The sequence below is a fragment of the Oncorhynchus masou genome, chromosome 33 (genome assembly GCF_036934945.1).
Source record: "Oncorhynchus masou masou isolate Uvic2021 chromosome 33, UVic_Omas_1.1, whole genome shotgun sequence".
Taxonomy (NCBI): Eukaryota; Metazoa; Chordata; class Actinopteri; order Salmoniformes; family Salmonidae; genus Oncorhynchus; species Oncorhynchus masou.
The window spans coordinates 38912218-38939139 of NC_088244.1; the positions used below are offsets into that span (position 1 = coordinate 38912218).

A 26922-nucleotide genomic window follows, 5' to 3' on the forward strand; every position below is an offset into this window, starting at 1 on the left:
TCCACAAGGAGACTGCCTGTTACGCAAATGCAGTAAGCCAAGGTATGTTGCTAGCTAGCATTAAACTTATCTTATAAAAAACAATCAATCATAATCACTAGTTAACTACACATGGTTGATGATATTACTAGATATTATCTAGCGTGTCCTGCTTTGCATATAAATGTGACTGAGCATACAAGTATGTAAGTATCTGACTGAGTGGTGGTAGGCAGAAGCAGGCGCGTAAACATTCATTCAAACAGCACTTTCGTGCGTTTTGCCAGCAGATCTTCGTTGTGCGTCAAGCATTGCGCGGTTTATGATTTCAAGCCTATCAAATCCTGAGATGAGGCTGGTGCAACCGAAGTGAAATGGCTAGCTAGTTAGCGCGCGCTAATAGCGTTTCAAATGTCACTCGCTCTGAGCCTTCTAGTAGTTGTTCCCCTTGTTCTGCATGAGTAATGCTGCTTCGATGGGGGCTGTTGTCGTTGTGTTGCTGGTTCGAGCCCAGGGAGGAGCGAGGAGAGGGACGGAAGCTATACTGTTACCCTGGCAATACTAAAGTGCCTATAAGAACAAGGGGATGAAATACAAAAGGTATAGAGGGCAATAGTCCTATAATTCCTATAATAACTACAACCTAAAACTTCTTACCTGGGAATATTGAAGACTCATGTTAAAAGGAACCACCAGCTTTCATATGTTCTCATGTTCTGAGCAAGGAACTAAAACGTTAGCTTTCTTACATAGCACATATTGCACTTTTACTTTCTTCTCTAACACTTTGCATTATTTAAACCAAATTGAACATGTTTCATTATTTACTTGAGGCTAAATTGATTTTATTGATTTATTATATTAAGTTAAAATAAGTGTTCATTCAGTATTGTTGTAATTGTCATTATTAATTTGTAATTAATTGGCATCGGATTTTTTGGTCCTCCAATAATGGGTATTGGCGTTGAAAAATCATAATCGGTCGACCTCTATACTGTATATATTTTTTTCTTTCTTGCACTCACACCTGCTCCTTATAACACACGCTCTTGGTAGCATTAGCTAGCTGTACCGGAGCCAAAACTCCGGTATTTTTAATCCTATAGCTTGTTCTCCATTTTCTTTGAGTCATGAGTAAACATGTTTTCTGAACTTTTATTCCCATGACTGATATAAAAACATCTCATGAGCAATATTTTTGGAAAATAAAATTGCAATCAAATCGCTATACAAAGAATCTTGAGAATCGCAATACATATTGTATTGGTACCTAAGTATTGCAATAATATCGATTTGTGAGGTCCCTGGCAATTCCCAGCCCTACCAACCATACGTCATAACAATCAATGATTCGTATAACATCATGCTTTGCTGTGAGCTCACAGTTCGATGAAAGGGGTCAAATGTCCATCGGGTCATGGTGCACCAGATATGGCCCCTGGGCCACAGTTTGACTATCACTAGCCTAGTTGAACACGTCTGGTCAATCTGGTCAGATCGATTCTAATCTGGACTAATAAATAATTGCAGGCTTGTTTTAATCAATTCCATTTGTACTATTTTAGTCATGAATCAATAGTATGGCTTGTACTTCTGCTGGTTCATTTCCTATCAAAATAAATCTGAACTCTACTGGTGTGTAAAAGTTGGATGGTTTTCCATCAGGATTCAGACTGAGATGTAAAGTTGAAGACAAAGAGCCAGCCACTCCCTCACAACTGGCCTCTTCTTCTTGCAATACTGAAACACTATCAACCTACTCAACTACTGCACCACTAACAACAACAATTCAGCCATTCATGTTTTTTTTTGTCAAAGATGAACAAAATTGACTGTATGCCAATTTAGTGTAAACTACCAATGGTATCTGAACCAGTCGACACAACGAAATGGTAGTGCTATGGGATTATCATGATTATGACCTTTGACTCCTACAGCGGAATCCAGTATAATCCAATCGAGGGGCTGAGCTGACTGAAAACGCATGATACCATATGTGGGACAACTGGGACTCCATACCATTTATCCCCACTGGATTATAAAGAACACATATATTTATTTTATCTTTATTTAATTAGGGAAGTCAGTTAAGAACAAATTCTTATTTACAATGACGGACTACCCCGGTCAAACCATGATACCACATGGAAGTGACAGGGTCTCCAGACCTTGTTTCTCCCCACTGGACTATAAGGGCCCTTTAAGATTTGCCTTTCCTAAACTTTTCTGTGCTACGTGATTATCGTTGTGTGGTTGTTTGACCTTTGACTTTAATCCGATAATAGAGGGTCTCTTCTTCCCTTCACAAGTTCTGAGCTGAGTAAACACACACACACACACACACACACACACACAAAATACCTGTATTAATTTGTAACTAACGAAGATTAAAGCACCCAGAACCAAATCTCTTCAAATGGAGCCTGAGCCTCAGATGGTTGTTTGACCTCTCCTCTGGAAGGAAACAAACAACTGTGTTTGTTGCGCTTTTAATATATAAGCATTAACCCTGTGTGTGTGTGTGTGCATGCGTTCATTCGTCAGTATGTTTGTGCGTGTGTGAGCATTAGTCCCTCTGTCTGTGTCTGGACAGGACATAAATACTAAGAGAATCCCCAGGGGTCCAGGCTGCCTGCTGTTCTAAGAAGACACTTTAAATCACTCCGACATCCCTAACAATTGTCACATAGCAACCTTTTACTGTGGTAAAGCGGCCCTAAGCAACCTTTCACTGCTGTAAAGCGGACCTCAATGTGGTTCCATCCACTGACTGGTCAGAACCGGTCATTCCTGGACAGGTTACTTCTGCTACACTAGACTCTGTAGGCTAGACTAGCTCCATCCAGCCCTCCATCCCCTTGCTGGCTGTCTCATTCCAAACACGCACGCACTCACACGCACACATATACCAACCAACTGCACACAGACACTCTCTGACACAAATACATTCCCAAAACACACACAGGGTGGATTTGGGCTGAGCTGGATTGGGTTAGGCCGGTCTGGGCTCAGTGGGCTGACAGGACTGGAGAGGGTTGGGGTGGGTTTGTGTGGGTTCCTGCCCCAGCCCAGACCGCCCCAGACCAGTTAGTTGTGCTGTCGGTGCAGGATTTTTGTTCCCGCCTGACAGGCACCCACTGTAATTAACTCCCTGGATCACTCTGTATACTCACTCTGACAGACAACGAGAGAGACAAAGAGGGGTGGGGGGGGAGTGGCATACACACACACACGCAATTGCACGCACACAGACACACCGATGAACGTTCTTAGCTAATGAATGTGGTAAATTAGAGCTGAAAGCTGAAATGAGGGGGATATATAGAGTTGCCCTTTTAGCAGGGAATTTGTTAGATGAAGGGTGAGGAAGGAGGAGTGAAATGAGGGAGAGGAAAAAAGAGCCGCTGTGACTGAGACAGTGTCCGCACTGTGAACTTCCTTCACCCATTCTCTCTTTCAAGGTGCATTAGCAGAGCTAATCCCTGTTTCTGGAGTGATTCTCTGTGTGGGTGTGAGGACAGGACCTCACTTAGAGTGTGTCTCACGTACAACATGCATAATATGTGTATGTTTGCTGCTGTGTATACATGTTATTGTGTCAACTACCTCACAAGTATCTTCATCATCAACACCTGTCCTTTACGTAACAGAGTTAACAGGACCAGGGAGCAGAAGGGAGGAAATGCAGGCCATGAGATATAGTGATTGTATTATCTGTGCCAGTGGATCCATCTGTGTGTGACCAGACAAGGATGTGTGTTTGTGCGTGTGTTAGGTTAGTATTAGCCACACGGCCACTCTCTGGGAGTGATGCCATGTTAATCCTCTTTTTGGCTCATCAGTCTCTAACTCCGTCATTCTACCTCTTATTATCCCTCTATCTCCCATGCTTTCTCCTTCCATACCCTTCTCCATCCCTCCCTCCCTCCCACCCATGCCCTCCCTCCCTCCCTCTCTCTCCCTCCCTCCCTCTCTCAACAGTTTTCATAAGTTGGAATAAGCCTACAGTGGGATAAAAAACACTGCTTTCATTACTTGAGATAAGGGACAAAGCAGAATACGTACAATACTAGTGCAGGTTTCCTTCTCTGGTGGTACAATAAACATGACCAGAGGACTTGCTGCGGGGACATGCTGCGTTCCAATTCATCCCAAAGGTGTTGAGGTCAGGGCTCTGTGCAGGCCAGTCAGAGCCCAGTCAAGTTCTTCCACACCGATCTCAACAAACCATTTCTGTATGGACCTTGCTTTGTGCACAGGGACATTGTCATGCTGAAACAGGAAAGGGCCTTTCCCAAACTCCATTGAACGCGTTTCCACTTCTCCAGAGTCCAATTGCGGCAAGCTTTACAACACTCCAGCCAACACTTGGCATTGCGCATGATGATCTTAGGCTTGTGTGCAGATGCTCGGCAATGGAAACCCATTTCATGAAGCTCCCAACGAACAGTTATTGTGCTTTCAGATGCAGTTTGGAACTCGATAGTGAGTGCTGCAGCTGAGGACAGACGGTTTTTACCCGCTACGCGCTTCAGCAATAGGCGGTCCCGTTTTGTGAGCTTGTTGTTGTTCCTAGACGTTTCCCACTTCACAATGACAGCACTTACAGTTGACTGGGGCAGCTCCTAGCAGGGCAGAAATTTGACAAACTGACTTGTTCTAAAGGTGGCAGCCTATGATGGTGACACGTTGAAAGTCGCTGAACTCTTCAGTACAGACCAATGTTTGTCTATGGAGACTGCATGGCTGTGTGCATAATTTAATATACCTGCCAAATCCACTAATTTGAAGGGGTGCCCACAGAGGTCGACCATTTAATCTGCGTGGCCGATTAATTAGTGGTCATAACAATCGGTAATCTGCCTTTTTGGACATCGATTATGACCGATTACATTGCAATCCACGAGAAAACTGTGTGGCAGCCATGAGTGCAGTGTCAAAAGGAGCCAAGGTAAGTTGCTAGCATTATACTTATCTTGTAAAAAAAACATTAAAAAAAACAATCTTCACATAATATTACTAGGTTTAGTTAACTAGTGATTATCAACCATGTGAACTAGCTTGTCCTGCGTTGCATATAATCAATGCAGTGCCTGTTAATTTATCTTCGAATCACAACCTACTTCAACTTTGCCAAACGGGTGATGATTTAACATAAGCGCATTTGTGAAAAAAAAAAGCACATTCGTTGCACAAATGTACCTAACCATAAACATCAATGCCTTTCTTCAAATCAATACATGGAAGTATATCTTTTTTAAACCTGCATATTTAGTTAAAATAAATGCATGTCAGCAGGCAATATTAACTAGGGAAATTGAGTCACTTCTCTTGTTCAGTTCAGTGCAAACAGAGTCATGGTATATGCAACAGTTTGGGCCGCCTGGCACGTTGCGAACTGTATTTCTTCCTAACAAAGACCGTAATTAATTTTCCAGAATTTTACGTAATTATGACATAACATTGAAGGTTATGTAATGTAACAGCAATATTTAGACTTAGGGTTGCCACCCGTTCGACAAAATACGGAATGGTTCCATATTTCATTGAAAGAACAAACGTTTAATTTTCTAAATTATAGTTTTCGGATTTGACCATATTAATGACCAAAGGCTCATATTTCTGTGTGTTTATTATATTTAAGTCTATGATTTGATATTTGATAGAGCAGTCTGACTGAGCGGTGGTAGGCAGCAGCAGGCTCGTAAGCATTCATTGAAACAACACTTTACTGCGTTTGCGAGCAGCTCTTAGCAATGCTTGAAGCACAGCCCTGTTTATGACTTCAAGCCTATCAACTCCCAATATGAGGCTGGCATTACTAAAGTGCCTATAACAACATCCAATAGTCAAAGGTATATGAAATACATATGGTATAGAGAGAAATAGTCCTATCACTACAACATAAAACTTCTTATTAACTGGTAATTTTGAAGAACTGGGAATATTGAACCACCAGCTTTCATGTGTTCTCATGTTCTGAGCAAGGAAGTTAAACGTTAGCTTTTTTTACATGGTGCATATCGCACTTTTACTTTCTTCTCCAACACCGTGTTTTTGCATTATTTAAACCAAATTGAACACGTTTCATTATTTATTTGAGACCAAATAGATTTTATGTATTATATTAAGTGAAAATAAAAAGGGTTCATTGTTCATTCAGTATTGTTGTAATTGTCATTATTTCAAAATATATGTATATATAAAAATCGTCAGATTAATCGGTATCGGCTTTATTTGGTCCTCCAATGATCTGTATCGGCGTTGAAAAATCATAATCGGTTAACCTCTAGTCCACATACCATGTCGTGTGTAGGCTATGCCATATGTATTAGCTAATATGCATATTCAGCTGTCGTTTTTAAACCTCCATTCTAGCATACATGACACACACAAAAATCTGTCTAACTAAATGCTTTGATTTGTGTTTCTATGCAAATAATATAATTTAACATTTCTTTAAGCCTGCAGCTAGTTAATTGAAATTAGACAATCATGCCAAAACATGATTCAAAGTTGCAGGGGCACAACATTGGTTATAAAAGTTGATGGGACATGTCCCCATCCCCAGGGAAAGTTGCGCCCCTGCAAAATTGAATTCGCTGAGACACAGCTAATGAAACACTAGCTTCCTGTGCAGGCACATTGCTGTTTACAGTATAGCTGGCTAGGCTAGTCAACATTTGCTAGCTTTCAATAAATTGGCTAAATGGTCATATGATCAAGACCATGCGTATTGCATGCTGCATAATTCAAGTTCACTCAAACAGATATTTATCTTATTTCAGTCTTTGGGAGCGAATGTTAGTTCCTCTTGACACACAGACAGCAGATCAGAGGCTGTTTACATCTTAGAAGCAGGCCATTGGCTGCCTTTATCAAAAGGGGTATGTACACAGGAGTTCTGATTGGTTCCAAGTTCTGCAGTGTGCAAATTTGCTTGAGCAAGACAGTGTTGAAATATATTTTTTATGATGGTGAATTGAAGGTGCCAACATATTTTACAGCAGAATATTTCATTGTCAATTTAAATCAGCTCCTCGCTCGACATCGATCAACTACCTTGTCTTCGGAGTCGGCCCACCACCTTATGGTAACACACCCAGCTAGCACATATAATATATGTGTATTTCGCCCACGGAGACGGGAGATCGTACTTGTGCCCACCCTTCTTACTGTGTCTCCCCTGCTCATCTATCTTCATGTTTACTTCAAAACTGAAAAAAAGCGGTGCTCTGAAACAGGGACAGATCTGAAAGGTGCAGGAGAGCAATTGAGGTGGTTAGTCCTACAAACAGTGCTCTAACACAGGGTTAGGGTAAATTCCATTTCAATTCAGGTAATAAACAAAAAATGCCATTTTCCTCATTGCTTTTCAATGAGGAAAATGGAAATGGAATTGACCCCACCTACACCCTGACTCTAAGACAATGTATCCCAAATGACACCCTATCCCCTATGGACCCTAGTCAAAAGTAGTGCCCTACACAGGGAGCCATTTGGGATACATTTGGCAAGCAGACACAGAGATTGGACACGGCTGCTGTTTAGCATTAGCTACAAAGCCAACACGACTGACCAGCGTAAACTAGCCTACTAGCCTTTTCACACAAAGACACCAAACAAGTCAGCTGCCGAATCACACAGCTTCTCTTTTGTGTCTGTGAACAGTATATAGTGAGACAAGTTTATTTTCTTGTTTCCCGCCAGTTGAGCCAAGCCGTTTGACGTTGTTGGTTGTTGCTCCCTGTTGCTTGACAGCGTCATTAAATCACAAGCTGCTCCGCCGTGTAATGGGTTCAGCCTTGCTCAGGTGAGAGTATAATCCCACTTTTAGCTTATCACCCCTTCAGTGCCAATAAACGACAGTTAACAGAGTCCGAGTCCCCTACGGAAATGGTCATTCTCAAGGCTACAGTTCCTCTTTCACTACATAGAAATAATGTGTACCAGTAGGCCTGTTCACCTTATCCTTCATCTCAATCTCAACCTCTTGGTGAGGTTTGTTCTCATTAGGGCTATTGTTCCTCTTTCCCTACCTGTACACACACACACCTGTCAGGAAGTTACCGTGACAATGGATTTTTTTTACAGTGTAGGGCCCTGTTCAAAAGTAATGCACTGTGTAGGGAATAGGGTGCCATTTTGGGATGTAGAGTGTACCTCCTCTACTCAACCATTATGTATGTTTCCTGGGTACACTTGCCCCATTTTTTCTCCCATTGCTTCTGTCATTCAACCCAACCTGAGTGCAACAAAACGTTCATATTCTTTCTCTCTTGTATTTCCTTCCCCTCTTCTCACCCCTCTCTGTCTATGTCTCCAGTGTGCTGCAGTGAGTCTCAAGCTTCATCCCAAACTGCACCCTATTCCCCATTTCATGCACCAGTTTTGACCAGGGCACATAGAGCTCTGCTCAAAAATAAGGCCCTAGTCAAAATGAGTGGACAATGTAGGGAAAGGGTGCCATTGGAGATGAACCGGTCTCCAATGTGCTGTAGTGAGTCAGTCTCACAGTCTGAATAGCAAACAGACAACAGGCTGAGATTTTCCCAGGGAAGAGAGAGAATAGAAGCTCCAGGGAAGACTTCAAATGACTGTTGCATTATGTGAGTCAAGCAACTCCGTGTCAGTGTGTAACTCGATGCAAAACTAATAACTATATATTTTTCCAATAGCCCAGTGAAAACAACACAATATATTGTTACCATTATCATCCCCAGTGTGTTTGGCAAGGTGGGGGGATATGTCCCCCTTGGGAAGCTTGATCATTTTGTCTTTTTAAAACACCTGTAACAGCCATTTTCTGCAATCAAGAACCTATGACACAACTATAGAGATCCTATATATTATTATAATGGTTCTGTGTGTAATTCTATGGATAGAACTAGTACCATGACCTGCATAGAGTAATGTACAGTATTCTCACCTGTAGTTCGCACCAGGCCACCTCCACCCAGGTCTCAGTGTCCAGGCCTTTGTAAACGGTCTTGAAGGCACCCCTCCCCAGCTCAATGTCAAACTTCAGAAACCTCCCCCCCGGCGAGGTGGCCACGGCCTTCATCTCTGCCTCCTCCTCCTGCTCCCTGTCTCGCTCCTTCCCCGTCTGGGGTGGGGCGGAAGAGGGGGCGTCCTTGGCCCCGGGGTCCTGGGTGGAGCTGAGGCTGGATGGGTCGTGGTCGGCCGTGTCATGTCCCAGGGCTGCAGAGGCGGCGGTAGCGGCCTGGGCGCCACCAAGGGTGATGACTGAGTGCAGGTGGGGGGCGGAGTGGGAGACAACTGGGGGATCCGCTACCACATCGTCCTCCTCACAGATCTCCACACTCTTCCTGAAGAAACGCTTCTCTCTCCTCAGTCTCGGCCCGTGACCCCCTGACCTTGAAGCCGCCGCAGTCGCAGCCGGGGACGAGGGTGTGGAGAGAGACATGGGTCTAACCGCCAGGGTCTCCACTTCCTTACTGTCCCTGGTCTCTCCGGGCCCCCCACCCCTTCCACCGCCGCCTCCCGTCTCCCCTCCCTCTGCGGTTCTCCTCTCTTGGGTCTGGGAGGAGGGGAAGTCTGAGGGGGTGCTGTGTGTCCTCTCCCTCCTGCTGCTCTCCTGGTCTGTCTCCTCCTCCCGTGCGCCAACAGGTTTCTCCGAAGAGTCCTCCGTCCCTGTGGGTTCCCCAGGGTCCGTCGCCATGGGGATGCGCCGCCTCCTCCTCCCCGTCCTCTCCTCCGACCCTTTGGTTCTCCTTCAGTCCCCGTCTCCTCTCTTTTGTGGTCCTCTTCTTACCCACCTTCTAGGTTCTCTGGCTGCTGTTCTTCCAGCGTTTCTGGTGACTACGAGACTGGGCCCTGCCACTAGATTAGACTCCCTTCTTCTCTCCTCTCCTTTCTTTAGTCTTTACAGAGGTAACGGATAAGCAGCACAGTGCTTCTTTTCTCCACCCGACCAACACTAACTTTCGATCCTTACTTTCCTTCTCTCCATCTCCTAAAGTACATAGCCTTTCCCCTGCACTTTCTGAGGGTACCTCAATAAACCTTCACCTCAGCCAACCTATATACACACAAACAGAGGCCAAGGAAAGTCTTTCAAGTCTCTGGGAGAGAGGGAAGTTAGAGTCCCTTTCCCTCCTTTTCTGGATAAATCCCTCCTTCAAAGTGTAAAAGGTGAATCTCCTCAGGTAAATTCTGTGAAGAAAACAAACAAATAAAAACACATTAATATTCAGCAGGTTAGTGAGAGTGAGATGCGAATAACTTTCCACCGTAAAAGTCCTATTCATGCATATTTAAAGTATTAATTTCCAAGAACAACAACAGTTTGACTTAGACATTTGAGAATGTTTTAGTTTGATGTTCTGCTCAGAGGGGACACACACACGACAAAACAGTTTCAGAGGCACAGAGAGGGCAGGCCTGAGAGGACTCTGAAGAATCAATAAATTATTTTTTACTGGGACTCTATACTCATTTCCACAGTCAATACTGACTGTCAAAGGATGCTTGGTCAGTGTCTAAACTCATACCAAAGCCGATGTTCATTAAAATGGGGAAATATTCATACAAGCCTTGGAGGAAATGGTTCCATCATTTTGAATGTAACCAATTCCTAATAGCACACTTTAAATACTGCCTGGTTAACACCAATTTATGGTGTTATTCCCAGGCATTTCCCCAGTGTCTATTCCACCTCAAGTGTTGATTGCATTTTTTGCAAGGGACTGGAACAGGGCATTTCTTTGCAATGCATTTTTTTAATTCCTGCCGTTTGTGTTGTATCCAGCCAAACTTGATCTTTTAAAAAATCACAGAAAGCCTTTATTTCGCAGCCAGCCGAAACCGAGATAAAGGTCCACTCAGTTTCAACCATCATAAGCCTGCTGAAGAAATTCTCTAGTAATTGGATACTGGCTAATACTTCATGTTGGACGAAATAGTCAAAGATGGCATTATTCCCAGTGTTTGTGGGTAAATGATGAAGACCGTAAGGTGATTAATTATGCTAATTAGATAGCGTAAGCACAGGCCATGCCACAAGTCTCCCAAGTATGGTCAGACTTGAGATGTTTATGGCCAACTCTGAGAAAAAAGAAAAAAAACCTTGACAGCCTAACCTCCGTTAAGGACTAGAGTAGCATTGCTGATTCAACTAAGGAAATGATTGCAGTTTCCTACAGCCCAGCACCCCCTATGAAGGGTTGCGCATGACTCCGTAAACTATTTCAACTAAGAAATCTGTAATTGAAGACGATCATGCCCAGCTTTGCGTTAATCAGCTTGCCAATCGGAAGTTTATGAGTGTGTTGCAACTGTAGTTGTGTTCAGTGAAGACCATTAAATCAATATAGTGGTGCTAGATCCTATTGTGATGATTAAAAAAACTGGATAGATGAGGCGGTATTATGGAGCATTTCTGCATGATTCATTCATGAGCAGAGGGGGATAAACTGCATCACAAATGGCACCCTATTCCCTATATACAACCCTGGTCAAATGAGCTCTGGTCAAATGCAGTGCACTATAAAGGGAATAGGGTGCTACTTCAGACACAGCCCTAATCAAATTGAACTGGAGTGAACACCACAGATCGGCACAAAGGGGGTAATATATGCAGAGTACACACATTCATCATAATCATTATCGTCAGCACAGCAACACTGCCCAGGCAGTTAGAAAGGCATGTCATTTTGTGCCCGCCAATATACTTCATTAATTTATTCAATGACAGTCAGTAGGGCTGGCTAAGTGAATTTGAATTGCCCATCAATGGTGTCCACTTCCACCAGACAGACAGTGAGTGAAACTGATCAGACAGGATCTCCACTACTAACACACAACCTTCTATAGAGGGGTAACCACACACACAGATGGAGGATCTTTAATTTGATCTCTTTTATTGCTGAGAATTTTCCTGCAAAGCAAGAAATACAGATGAACTTTGTGATTTACATAAATTCACTTGAAACCCACACTAACACAAATTATATTAACAGGAATGCACTTTTCGTGTAGCCTACGTTTGGCCAGCTAATAGCCTAACCACCAATCAAGCAACATTATGTACTAAATGTTCAAATGCTGTTGCTGCAGGATTTTTATTTTGCTGTGCCAATATAGGTCGAATTAAGATTAGGGTCGCACATTTTGGGGAGTATTCAGAGGTGGAAACTTTATGCAGGAATATATGGGAATTAACAGGCATATGTGCGAATTAATTGAAATAAATGAAAATTAATATTAATACCATTTAAATGGAGATGTTTTTTCATTGGATATATGTACCAGATCATATGGAGAAAGAAACCAACCTTTTACCTAATCATAAGTAGACATAATTGCAAATTAATAAATCCTTCCAATAGAAATTAAAAAAAGGTTCACATGGGATGATTTCACTGAACAAAAAAATGAAGGAAATATTGAAGGATCCATGGCATCTCCCAAAAACGTTTTCAACATACATCTGTAAAATGATAGTCTAGAAACTAAAGCTTTGGTTGTCTGCCTCAATGTCCACCTCTTGAACATAAGACTTTGAGGCCTAATCTTCACTGTCACTTTCCAATCTTGTTGAGGATGGTTCATTGTCAGGCTCAAAAAGCCTCAAGTTTGCCCAGATGGCCACCCGTTTTTAAACCCTTGTATTGGTCAGCCTGTTGGTGTGTGCGTTCCCAAACAAGGACCAGTTGTGCTCTGAGGTGGCTGATGTTGGTGGGATTTGGAGGATGATGGAGGCAACAGGGGAAAGAGCCTCAGATCCACAAAGTCCCTTCCACCAGGTGGCTGATGAGATATGTTGGCACGACTGCCATATTGCATCTCCATCTCAAAACCCTTGCTTAGAAGTGTACTTTGCCAGACTGCGAAGAACCTTGTCCTCATCCAGGCCAAGGTGGCGAGACACTGTAGTGATGAGACTATAGGCCTTGTTGATCTCTGCACCAGACAGGATTTCTTCTCTTACATCTGCAAGCAGAGTCTGAACATCAGACAGGATGGCATTCTCTCCCTCAATCCGTGCAATGGCTACTGCTATAGGTTTCTTCAGGAGTTTCAGGCTGCTTACCACTCTCTCCCAAAATACATCATCCAGGAGGATCCTCTTGATGGGGCTGTCCATATCAGCAGACTGTGATATGGTCATTTCTTGGAGACACTCCTTCCCCTCCAGGAGAATGTCAAACATGATGACAACACCACCCCAACGGGTGATGCTGGGCAGCTACAATGTGGTGCTCTTATTCTTCTCATTTTGCCTGGTGAGGTAAGATTGCTGCTATAACTTTATGACCCCATACCTAACCATTTCCTTGGCTCGCTTGTAGAGTTTATCCATTGTTTTCAGTGCCATGGTGTCCTTGAGAAACAGATTCATTGCATGAGCAGCACAGCCAATGGGTGTGATGTGAGGGTAGGACTCCTCCACCTTAGAACAAGCAGCCTTCATGTTCACAGCATTGTCTGTCACCAGTGCAAATACCTTCTGCGGTCCAAGGTCATTGATGACTGCCTTCAGCTCATCTGCAATGTAGAGACCGGTGTGTCTGTTGTCCCTTGTGTCTATGCGCTTGTAGAATACTGGTTGAGAAGTAGTTAATTATTTCTTGTCCACGAACATTCGACCACCCATCAGAAATGATTGCAATACAGTCTGGTTTCTTTAGGATTTGCTTGACCTTCACTTGAACTCTGTTGAACTCTGCATCCAGCAAATGAGTAGATAAAGCATGTGTGGTTGGAGGGGTGTATGCTGGGTGAAGAACATTCAGAAATCTCTTCCAATACACATTGTCTGTGAGTATCAGAGGTGAACCAGTTGCATACACAGCCTCGAGAAAGACATTCATCAGCATTTCTCTGACTACGTTCCTCCATTGATTCAAAAACACTTCTGATTCCAGGAAGACCATGAGCTGTTTCTATCGATAAGGTGTCTGATTCCTCATTTTCCCCTTGAATAGAAGTAGAGGGACTTTTGTCAGAGGTTGCTTGTTGTGAGTGCTGAGGGAACTTTATGCACTTGGCCAGATGATTCTGCATCTTTGTTGCATTCTTCACATATGATTTCGCACAGTATTTGCAAATGTACACAGCATTTCCTTCTACATGAGCTGCAGTGAAATGTCTCCACACATCAGATAGTGCCGGTGGCATTTTCCTATAAAGATTAGGAAAACATTTTTTTTTTTAAATGAATACAATTCCATGTACAGATAAATAGTTCTCATTAGTGTGCAAGATCTTGAAAATCAGCTGTACATGTGATGGAAGAATGGACTATGCATGCAGAGGGTTGCAATTCCATTGAATTTGAGATAGTTTAAACAAAATATGCCACAAGACCTAGAATTGCCTTGTGTATCTCACAAAAAAAGGTTCACTGTTATGAGCTAACTTTTTTGATGAATTTAAGAAAAAGTACACAAATCCCGGAATTTTACCGGAAAGTTTCCGACCCTTTGCAACCCTAATTAAGATCCTACATCTGTACGTACACACACATACGCACCCACAACCATTTGAAAGCTGCAATAATTCACTCTGTCTGTGTGTGGGTGTGTGGTTTCCCTTGCAGAAAAATCTCTGTCACTCTGTCTCTAGGTGTCAGGTATTTTCCGACCCTGTCACAGCAACCAATAATCTGTAAACTCTTAACGGTGTCTGTCTGTTTTTGTAGCTACTCTATTACACAGTAATAGCCTAATACATTTTACAAATATACAGTACTGTTCATAAAGAAAATTGTCAGGGCAAAATCTTTTTACATGATAAATGGGCAATGTGCTAAGTAAGTCTAGTTATTGATCACTCTTGAGCTCTAAAATGTAGCTGAAATATTGTCAAAAGAAAATAGGCTTCCAGAATTTACACAGTTTAAAACTGAATCGAGCCCAACCCTGACACTAAAGAAGCGATCCACTGTTAAATTAAGTTATCAATAACTAAAGAAATGTTGAGGGAAGTGAGGAAGTGAAAAGGTTAAGACCTGTAGTAAATGAATGAGTCTGTCCAGGAGTGTGTGCAGGTGTAGATACATGTAGGGAGGTAAGCTATTCAGGACTCCAGTTAGCCTACACTGATATTCATGTGCAACGGGACACAGCTACAGTATGGTGCTAAAGACTCTTGTCAACCACCACCCCTGTAGTGTTACATAACAGCTTGTTCAGAACAGTCAGTTGTGATGACTTGTTCATTTGAATAGCCTACATATGGCATTGGGAAGCTACCTATCTTGTTCAGAAAGAAAAGTATTTTAAAAAGGTATCTAAGTAGTCACATGCACCAGTCAGCTCTCTCTGTAGTTGTAATTTACCAGGGGACGAGGTTACAAAGTAAGTTTTTTTAAACGTAATTGTAACGTTGTTATACCCCAACATTTAAAATGTCAACGTTTACTCACCACATGGGGACTAACAGAAGCTCATTACAACCATATGTCTCCTTCATATCCTATCACAATTACTCAACATCCAGTCAAGCATGTCCTCTCTGAGAATCAGAATCTCAGACCCACAATATCAATACCTGTCACTCAAATGAGTGATACAATAGTACAAAGGTGGGAGGAGATACTAGAATAACTGCTGGATCATCATGAAGGGAGGGGAGACCCTAGATTCACTGCTAGGATCATCATGAAAGGAGGGGAGACCCTAGACTAACTGCTAAGGACACCTTGAAGGGAGGAGAGACCCTAGACTATCTGCGAGGATCATCATGAAGGGAGGGGAGACCCTAGACTAACTGCTAGGGACACCATGAAGGGAGGAGAGACCCTAGACTAACTGCTAGGGACACCATGAAGGGAGGAGACCCTAGACTAACTGCTAGGGACACCATGAAGGGAGGGGAGACCCTAGACTAACTGCTAGGGACACAATGAAGGGAGGAGATAGACTAAGTGCCAGGGACACCATGAAGGTAGGATAACGAGAAAGAATTCCAGTTCAGTTACATTCCAGAAGCAGGCAAAGACATCTACTAAGACCTATACGGTACAGTAATAAGCCCTACTGCAAGGCAAGAACCTCCATCTGACTAAAGAATAGAACTCCAGTGTGCAGCATGAGGATTGAGACAAAGATAAAAGGTATAGGCCCTTTTTCTATATAGCACACAAAAGCCATTATGATTGTGGAAACATGCCATTGGACTACTCTGTGTCTAATGGCTGTGTAGTCAAGTAAGTATCTACTAGCCTAATGGGAGCGAGACAGTAATATTCTTCCAAACCTCTTAACTGACGTATTCCCCTCACATTACAGTTCTTACCTGAGCCGTATCGTCCTGGCTCTGATATTTCCTTTTCACATTGTCCTTATCAATTGATGTGACCACAAACTAGGGAAATGAACCACTGTGGTGAACACCAATGGGGTTTTGGGGAAGACATTTATATAAGTCTGTGGGATAGACATAGCAAGAGTCTTGCTGGCTGGAAAGGTAAGTCCAACATCTGATTGTGGTCTTCGTCTTTATCAATAGATATAAGTTTGACCATAAACTAGGAAACGGAACCAATGTGGTTGTGGTGAACCCCAGACGTATTATGTAAGTCTATGGGACATACATTAGCCTTGTTCTAGTTCTGTTTGTGCTCTCCTGCCAACTTCTATGGTCATTTGCAAGACAGCACAAACAGAACTAGGACCAGGTTAGACAGACATACCAAGAGACCAGACAGTGGGGACAAACATACTATATAAGTGAGTCTATGAATCAGACAGACATGGATTGGTAAGACCTCAGCATGAAATGGGCGGCGCAGGAGACAAAACAACAGAAAGGGAAGTTCTCCTTTAAACAACAGCTTATTTCCAAGTATTCCGTAAGGTAAGGAGTTCCTATGTAATGACCGCCACATCCGCATACCGGACAGTTATCACAGTGCATCAAACACATTCACACAGCCCATCCCTCTTTCTCTCACACATACAAACACACCCACAAATATGCACGTACACACACAGATGTGTGTAACGTACACTCACGCACATACAGGCATGCACGCACACACACAAACATGTCCCCTTAAAAAATATATTTATAAAAATGAATGTCAAAAGGAATTTCCTGACACTTGGCAAATGACCGCCCATGTAGGCAGAAAATGTTAAACCACCACGGTACTGTCCCAAAAAGCACCCTATTCCCTATATAGTGCACTACTTTTGACCAGGGCCCTGACAAAAACTAGCATTTGGTACCCTATTCCCTGTAAAGTGCAAATGTTTTGACCAGGTCCCTGGTCAATAGTGTGCCTAGGCATCTCGTCAAAAGTAGTGCACTATATAGGGAATAGGTGCCATTTGAGACACAACTCCTGTGTTTTTGTGTGAAGGCACATGTTTGCAATCACATGTCAATACTGGTCTGAATCCCAGCCATTCAGCCTTGCAGTAATGCAGTTACATCAACTAGGCTTACGTGTAATGAGATGTGAACATTCAATACATGCTGCATTCTGCCTCCCTGTCCCTCCAGGCCCTTTACGGAACATATCGGTATGTACACCTGCAGTCGTGCTAATAACAAGGCCTAATAGTTTTTTGAAATGCACAGCAAAAATCACCATGGCACATTCAGTTGATTATTGCGAAAAGTTCACAGTATGGGTTATTACTTCCTTTCATTTTACCCACAACTCCTCTAAAGAAACTGGAATTCAAAGTTTGAACATTTTACAGGACAATTCAAACATGGGAAACTAAATCACACAATTTAGGCTACCACACTCTCAATCACATAGTTAGATATGGAGAATAGACTGAGGGTCACTCTCTCACACTAAACTGCAAACTAACACTGTGGTACATTTCTCCCTCCTTCCCTGCCTCTTTTCATCCCTCCCTCGTTTCATCCCTCCCTCCCTGCCTCGTTTCAACCCTCCGTCCCTGCCTCGTTTCATCCCTCCCTCCCTGCCTCGTTTCATCCCTCCCTCCCTGCCTCGTTTCATCCCTCCCTTTGTGGGTATACACACACATTAATCCCCTGGGACTGGACGGCCTCTGTAGATTTAGTCAGGCAGACAAAGGAGGAGCCAGGGGAATGGGGGTGCATGCCAGTGTGTGTGTGTGTGTGATGCGCAGTTCGCGAACGAGTCGTTCTTTTTGAACAACTCTTTTTACTGACTCGAGAGTCATTTGTTTTTTGAGTGACTAGTTAATTTTAGTCATTTGTTTTACTTGCTAGTCCTACAGCAGGATTAATACACGCACCTCCGACTCAGTGGCTTCAGAGACGTGCTACGACCAACAACCGTCTATCATATGTTCACAGGAAAATAGATCACACTGCAGGCAGCATAGAGAAGAAAAATGTTAAGAACTGATAATTGATTGCATGGTCCAATATGTCAATTAATTGATTATTGAATGCTATGATGGACACAGCATTATAGAACCAAAGCATACACAGACTCCGCTTAAAAAAACTCAAACTCGAGAACAGATTGTTTGGCGGGGCTGCAGTTCGCAAACAATATTTTGCTTATCACCCCCACAGCAGTCAAGCAATGCATTCCGCAAAAAAGTAGTTCACAATCTAGTCCGGTTGAGGCCACAACTAGACCTTGTTTCAAATGTATCAAGAACGAATCTTATTTGTATGCCTAGAAATAAACAAATGTACATTGATTAAAATCACACTTTTACAAGTCTCAGTCACAAATGACAGCTCCAAAAAGTCCCCTATGTTGAATGCCATGTGAACGAGAGGCTTATAGAATCATGACTCCTGAGTTTTAGTTCATAGTTCTCTGGTACGGGGCCCTGCGTGCCTCCTATGTTAAACGAGAGGCTTATGGAATCATGACTTTTGAGTTTTCAGTTTATCAGTAGGGAGACCTGCATGCTCTGGGCATTACTGATTAAAATGAATGAAATGAGTCGAAAGAGCTGTTGTTTTGACTGAACTAGTAAAAAAAAATCTGAGTCAGCAAAAAGAGCCGAACTTCCCATTACTAGTGCATGTGTGTTCGTGCATGTAATTGGGGGGGGGGGGGCTGTGTGACTGGGAGGGAGACAGATGTTGGGACATGAGTTTGATGCTTCTACACCTGCATTGCTTGCTGTTTGGGGTTTTAGGCTGGGTTTCTGTACAGCACTTTGAGATATCAGCTGATGTACGAAGGGCTATATAAATACATTTGATTTGATGAAAAGTGTGAATAAAGGGGGGACAGGGAGAGAGAAAGGAGGAGAGAGAGAGAAACCACAGGCAGGAGGGGGGCTGGATGGTTTGAAGGGGTGGGAAAAATGTGTGTGAAAGAGAACAAGAGCGAGAGAAAGAGAGGGGGGTGACAGACAAAAAGGGGGTTGGTGGGGATTTTCCCTGATAAAATATGTACCAGTGTGTGTGAATGAAAGCAGTGACTATAGCTACATTTCTGCTTGAACAAAAACAACCACAGTTTGCACAGGGAGGAGTGGGACAGAGAAAAATACAATTACAAAGACAAATGAGAGTCAGATAGGAATGGGCGTAGAGAAAAATGAGTGGAGAGATTGGATTCCATTAACATAGAAATATTACTACAGGCTGAGTGACTTGACTGTGTGACAGGGAGCATAAGGAGTAGAAGCTCTGCAAGTTTTGCCCTGAGATGATTTGCACTGTCCAGGGCACAGCAGTCATAGAAATAGATTGATTTTGTGCAGTGATTCTATGCCGGTCCACTCATTATGGCATCATTGACTTGAATTTAGATACTGTTCTAGTGGTTGTATTTTTCTTTGAGTTTGGTGCCCAGATGCCACCGCCACGCTGATCTATCACTCCTTGCTATTGGTGGGTTCAAATCCACGGCAGACAGACAGGGATGGATGGGGACATAGGGAGTGAGGAGCGGGGGACACGGATGGAGGAACCCTCATAGGTTTGCTATTGGTTCAAACCCTTCTGGATTGGAGGGGAGACATGCATGGATATGAATGGAGGGGGAAGACAGGGGACGAGGCACGGGAGAGGGCGGGGGGGACATATGGGGATGTGTATATGTGAATATGGGGACGGGGGGGAACAAGGACAGAGGAATTCTCATAAGCTCGTTTAGGGCTCATGACATTTTGTCAGCCGGTGATTGTCAAGCAAATAACTGCCGGTCTCACTGTAATTGACCGTTAATTAGCATAAACACATTTAGGATAGTGCATAGCCGACAAGCCACTGAAGCAGACCTTTGGAACATCGACAAGTCCAATAAATCCATGTAATATAGCCTACACCATCACAATAAATCCATTATTTATTCTAAAGTAACATGATAAAGAAAATGTAGTCCATTTTAGAAGACCAAAGTAGCACATTCTTAAGTTGTCCTTATGTTAGGCCCTGATCTGGCTATGCCATATGGCTGTGGGCTACACTAGTTCATTTAGCAGACAATATTTGCTTCGAATTCCATGGTATTATTTTATAGTATGAAGAATAAAATTGAACACAGCTGAATAAAATGGAAAGGATATTTTCTCCAAATTATTTCAAAGGAAGTGCGCACATGCAGCTATTCTGTGTTGAGAGATTAACAAAGAAACAGGTCCTCTTATATGCTTAATTTAGAGTTATTTATGCCACTTTAGTAGTGATACAAATGTTGGGTAATATGTTTTGATGTTTAATACATTCTAAGGCTGCATGAAGGGACTAATGATCTGAAAAAAGTCCCAATCTGCACACACTTCATCAGTCTCTCATTCACAATTTGACAAACACTTGATAATTTCCCGGCGGCATCCTCCTTGTGTGGCTGTTATGCCCCCTAAAAATCCATGCCTTACATAAGGCCGTCGTGCCCTTGGGCTGAATATAATAGGCTAATTATACATTTCCATCTCCCGGGTGCCGTGTTCCGAAGCACCTCTCACTCACATGGCTCTCTCAGATGAAGCCAATGCCCGTCACATGATCGGGTCCTTCTCACAGGCATTTCAGCTAAGAAATAGGCTACAAGTGACAGAAGACAGACACATCGGGGATGCAACTGCAACAAATCCCTGTAAAACTAATTCTGAGGCACATATTTAAGATGTTAGAACTGTGCAAGAAATAAATATTCCAAACATACTCTGGGACAGTTGTGTGATGCGATAGATCCCAAATTAATACAAACACTCACATCAAAAAACGTTTTAAAAGCAATGAGGCTGATCGTTGAGCTTTATTTTATTTTTTTTATAAACTTATTAAGCTATTTTTTCACATTATAAGCCCAGCAATGTGCACATTTGTAGGCTATAAGAGATAATGTTCCAAAATGCAATGAATTAGCTGGAAAAGGGACGGCAAATGTGATTATGCATGTAACGCTTTATTATAAAGCTGCATTTTTATGGTGAAAATTATCTTCCCCAAACTGGCATACAAGTTATGAAGCGGATTAATGTGCTTCATTTTAAGAAGTTATTTGTCCACTTTAGTTGTGATACAAACCTTACCAAAACATATAGGCCTATGGGCTAGGATACATGAGGTGTACAACTATGATTTGAAAAAGTATGAGCTGTTTCTTGCCTGCATAAGCATCATTCACAAGTGATAGTCTGATGGGTGACAATATTAGCCTATTCTTAATTTAATGTCGTCTTCACATATACTTAATTATATGTGTGTGTGATATTAGTTTCATGCATCTGTCTCGAGAGAAAGGGGCATAGAGAAAAAAACCATGTAATCTATGCACTTAAATAGCGAATGGAGGACTATGCACTTAAATAAAAAATGTGGGACACTTTTCCCATGGTTCATTTTCCTGCCAACCAGGTAGGCTATACTCCTGTTGTAAAGCGAAGCAATGTGCTTAATATTAGGAAATTTGAGAATAAATATAGTATGGCTAGCCTATAGAAAGCTCACGCAATTGCATTGTCTATAGAAATGTTGCGCAACATGAGCACTCATGAAGTGTTTGATTAGATTTTCAATTACATTTGCATTGATGTCAGAGTGATTAGAGGGACAATAGAGTGCTGAGTACCAGGCAGTTAGCCAGTTTGGTAGGCTACTAAATCAGCAGCATCAGAGCTCGGAGAAACCTAATTACCGTGGCCACGTGGAATTTGACTGTGGTCATAACTCGTGTCCGCCAGTATGGCCACCGGTATGGCCACCGTAACTGCCCTAAGTTCGTTAAAGCATTGCTCATTATCTCTGGCTGATTAATCACGTGAGCAGAGAACAAAAACCGACCGCCAGGAAGGTGTGCGTTTTGGAAAGAAAAGTTGTAATAAAAGAGTTGTTGTACTCTGACAGCAGGCAAAATAAGGCCATAAAAATTAGCTCAGCCTGACGAAGACCTTGGGGTGGAAACGTTGCACAATAAAACTGCAGGAGCATTTCTACAGTGTCACGGTATCTATCATACATCTGAATTTACATTTCAATCTTTATTTTAATTTAACTAGGCAAGTCAGTTAATAAGAACTTTAAGAACACAAATTCTTATTTACAATGGCGGCCTACCCCGGCCAAACCCAGACGACGCTTGGCCAATTGTGTGCTGCCCTATGGGAAAAACCAATCACGGCCGGTTGTGATATAGCCTGGAATCGAACCAGGGTCTGTAGTGACGCCTCCAGCACTGAGATGCAGTGCCTTAGACCGCTGCGCCACTCGGGAGCTAATCTAAGTAGAACCAATAGGAATATAGTACTTTGATGAGATGAAAGCATGTGTTCTATTGGTCAAAGTAACAAGTACCAGGAACCTGGAATTCATACAGAGGCTACTGGTCAAATCCTAACTTGAAAGGCAAGCACGTAACTGGAACTGTCCGATATCAATACATGATTAACGTAACAGCTTCATTAATTTCACTGGTTAGACTTTGGCCCAGAGGTGGGATGGATAATGAGATGAACAGAGACACTGGTAAATAACCCACCTGAGACAGTTAGGCTAACTTACAGTATAACAAAGCCCAAAACACTGATCTTCAGCTTAAAGGTCTATACTTGAGCAACTTACCATGAAGAGAAACTTTTTATATAAAAGCTGAATGAAAATGTGCAGTTGTACACAAACAGCAGACTGTCCAACAACCACCACCACGGTATACAAAAATCATCTTTCTTGAGAAGAGAGGATCAAATGGACATAAAACACCTTATCTGACTTTGAAAATATAAAATCATCAAAGTTAAACTTCCTTCCTCTCATAATAAATCGACAATCACAGTATCCGACTCTTTGACATGTTGCTCCTGTCCTGCATCTACAGATAGACTGGGAGTTGGAAATGTGTTGAAAAACTAAAAACTGAACATTGATTCTTGAATCGAACACAATGATTGTACTCTACCCATTAGGGAAACCAAAGGGCTGAAAAACACAGCAACTATTTTTGTCAAATCCAGGTCAAGCATGTGAGACAGAGGGTAGTGAAGGTATCAAGCGCACAGTGGACCGTTCACTACCAGATCCCTCAGAGAGCGCGAGAGAGAGAGAAAGAGCAGAATAATAGATGGTTAGATAATTATCTGACTCTTTCACACCCTCTCCTGTCCTCTCTCCCCTCTTCTCCTTCCCCACTGAACAGTCTATCTAATCCAGGTGAGAGAGCCATAATCAGCAGATGGCTACATGATGATTCAGGATTACAACATGTTACTAAAGTGGCTTAGGCCGACGACTGGAGTGGAGCTCTCATCACAATGGATGGATCAACCGGTTTTATTGTATTACCACGCATCAAACTCTTATCTACTCAAGCTCCAATCACAATGGATGAATGAGCTCTTTTATTGCTATTACTAGGTCCACTACACATGACTAGTGACTTGCTATTCCTGGAGCTTCTTCCTATCCATGGATGAAATCAGTCCTTTGTCTTATTACACATCATTACAACTGACCGAGGATAAGCTGATCACGTTTGAACTGAATTGTTTCAGACAAACAAAGAGTACTAAAGTGGCTTAAAGGACACAACTATTGGAGCGCTCTCCCATGCGTGGATGGATGAGCCTGATACCGTACTGCATATAGAAAAATAATGATGAGAATGGCAGAAGCATCTCAAGTCATAGGAATTTGATAGGGTACTTATTCTATTTCTATGCTACAGAGAGCATCACCTCTGAAGCAAACGGTTTCATAGCATTTCATTTTGGTATTCAGATTTATTAAGAATATGGATGCTGTACTCATGGCTTTCAGTGGTTGTATTCAAGGGTTCAACATGAAGTCGTCAACATTTCTATTAAGGAGGAATGGTCTGATAATGAATTGAGCACATCGCTATTATCGACCATGGCAGCATCCAAAATGGCACCCCATTCCAAGTGGACTACATATAGGGAATAGGGTACCATTTCAGACACAACCCATGTGCTATTACTCCCTGTGGGCTAATCCAATCCAACTCATAACCAGTGCTTTGACTCTCCCGCTTAACAAAAAAATGAAATATGAATTATCTTTTCATTTAAATGCATTATATGAAGGTCCACTATCCCAAGTGATTACTTTTAATTTCCATCAAACCTCAAAAAGTTGTTTGCCCATCAAATAGTCTACCTGAAGCGAATAACCAAATAGTCTACCTGAAGCGAATAACCAAAAATAGGTGTCAGGAAAGAATATTGCTATTTGTGTAAATAGCAAAAAAAGGATAATAATTTTACCGAGCCAATTTTGACTTAAAGGCACTTGTTATTTACAGCCAATAATTTATATAGACAGTCATTTCTATAGACCGTCTTTCGTATAGGGGCTGGTGTGGCAGTCGTCAGACAATAAACACACTGACTGATTATTGATTGATCATAACCTAGAAAGCAAATGGCAACGTTATAGCGTTTGCAGCCTACAGCCGGACATTGTTTACCATTAACACAGCAAGGGCAAGTCCATCCTCAAAAGCCTTCTTTTCTTGCTTCCCACTGGCTGCTGCAACAATGTACGAAGCAGTAGCAGGGGGACAAGGATGTAGTCTAAAATAGGCTCCAGCGAGCGAGGGTTTGATAAAATGTATAATTATAGCAAAGTTTGAAACCCCCCCCCCCCCCAAAAAAAAACAAAACACAGAAATGGATACGTTATAATGACAATATACATTCGTTGTTTAAGCAGGGGATGCTAAGCTAACGTATAAATCAATTGGCAAATAATACATTTGATTGGATTATACTAGGCTATCCCCGCCCGCGTTACTAAAATCTGGCAGAACGTAAACAACGTACCGGTAGCCTTTGAAATAATTTATGAACATTGTAGTCTACCAAGTGCTGCATGTAAAATATGACAATTTGACCCGATATCACCGGTTGGGAGCATTTAAAACCCCAATCAGATATCTCGGTAGTTTGCGTACAAATGACACATTGTAACAGCTAAACTACCCCGGTGAATAGAAACATACATTATATTCCAAGCGGTCAAAGCAGGGTTGGAAATGTGTTTACATTGCAATATAAATAAATGTCGAAAGAAAACTGCATTTACCAAAATGTATCATCTCGTTGACGTCCGTTCGGATGTATTATAGGCAAGCTGGTACCAGACAGCTAGCAAGCTAGCTAAAGCCCTATAATGTATATTTCCCTGTCATGTAGCTCTATAGCTAACCAAAATATTTCAAACGTTGCTCAAGCGACCTTTAAATTACAATTCATTGCCATTAATTGTTTAAAAACAATATTCCCTCAAAATAGGCAAGATACGACACGTTTTCAAATTATATCCTTTTAAAAATTGTAGCTTCCCCTTGGTGCTGCCTGTTGGTAAATCCAAACTTGAAAATCCACACTCGAGTCGTCGAGTCTCAGTCTATACGGGAGCAGGCGGTATGTCTACGTGCTGCCATAAAGATGCTTGCTTTTCGTTGGTTTGATTACATATTTCCCCGTCAGCCTTCGTTGTGGCGAGATATTCATGTACACCTACCTATACGTGCATATACGTTCATTTGTGTAGCTAATAGACAAGATACGAGTCACGCGGCCATCTGTGTACAAGGTGTAACCGCATACGCTTGCTGGGCTTCTCCTTTCCTCACTACAATCCGCGGAGGCACTTGCCACAGGCTCGTCCGATGTGCGCACGCCACCGCTACCCAACAGGGCCACAAGAGGGCGGCACACGCAAGCTCGACGGTGGCACAAGTCCGCGAGTTGTTGTGATTCTGGATGGACAGATAGCCACCAACAAATGCAAGAAATGGCCATGTGTTGAATCGTAAGTGATTGGTTTTTTAGCTAGTTTTTCATTTTGTTGTTGATAGTATGTCTTATTTTGACTGATTTCATGGCAATGCTAATATGGCAACAAAACATCGCCAGCTATTCAACCAACTGTAACGATTTATTTGAGAGACAAGTGCAAGTTAATTTCAAACATTGGATATATAGTTTACATATATATATATATATAGACGAAATATAGTTTACATATATATATATATATAGTTTATATATATATATATATAGTTTACATATATATATATATATAGTTTACATATATATATATATATAGTTTACATATATATATATATATAGTTTATATATATATATATATAGTTTACATATATATATATAAGACAACCGTATTTTGTCCCATAGTTGCGCACGCGTTGGTTTTGTTGCTAAACAACCAACCCATCTATAAAGAGGCTCAAGTGCAAAATGAACAAGTATTTTGGCGCCCCCTGGTGTACTAAAGAAATGCCCGCTGTCGCTGCACAGTGCAAGACTGAAGCATGATGTGGCATTATACATGAACAATTTCCCACAGGTCCTGGGCTGCTGCATGTATCAAGCGTCTGAGTCCTGATCGATTTATTTTTTAAGCATAGGGACCAGTGTCTTATGTGTCTAAAGAGAATGAGTGCTGCTCTTGGACCAGTTTTGCCCAACATAGACAAGGGGAACCTGATCCTAGATCAGCATTCCTACTCAGCAACACTTGATACATACGATCTGATCTTCTTTAAGTTCAGCTGACATGAGCTTATTCAAT

The 26922-nt window shown here is 42.2% G+C and overlaps 1 protein-coding gene across 1 annotated transcript in view; it reads right to left on the reverse strand.

The window, feature by feature from the left end:
• LOC135527480 (serine/threonine-protein kinase WNK2-like) overlaps nucleotides 1-26002 on the reverse strand; it is a 75010-nt gene extending 49008 nt beyond the window's left edge. Inside the window, exons 1-2 of the mRNA XM_064955993.1 lie at nucleotides 25411-26002; nucleotides 8909-10155 (exon numbers count right to left, since the gene is read on the reverse strand). Coding sequence (XP_064812065.1) covers nucleotides 8909-9661 — 753 coding nt within the window. The 5' untranslated portion in view covers nucleotides 9662-10155; nucleotides 25411-26002. The remainder of the gene's footprint in view (nucleotides 1-8908; nucleotides 10156-25410) is intronic.
• Nucleotides 26003-26922: the final 920 nt, after the last annotated feature.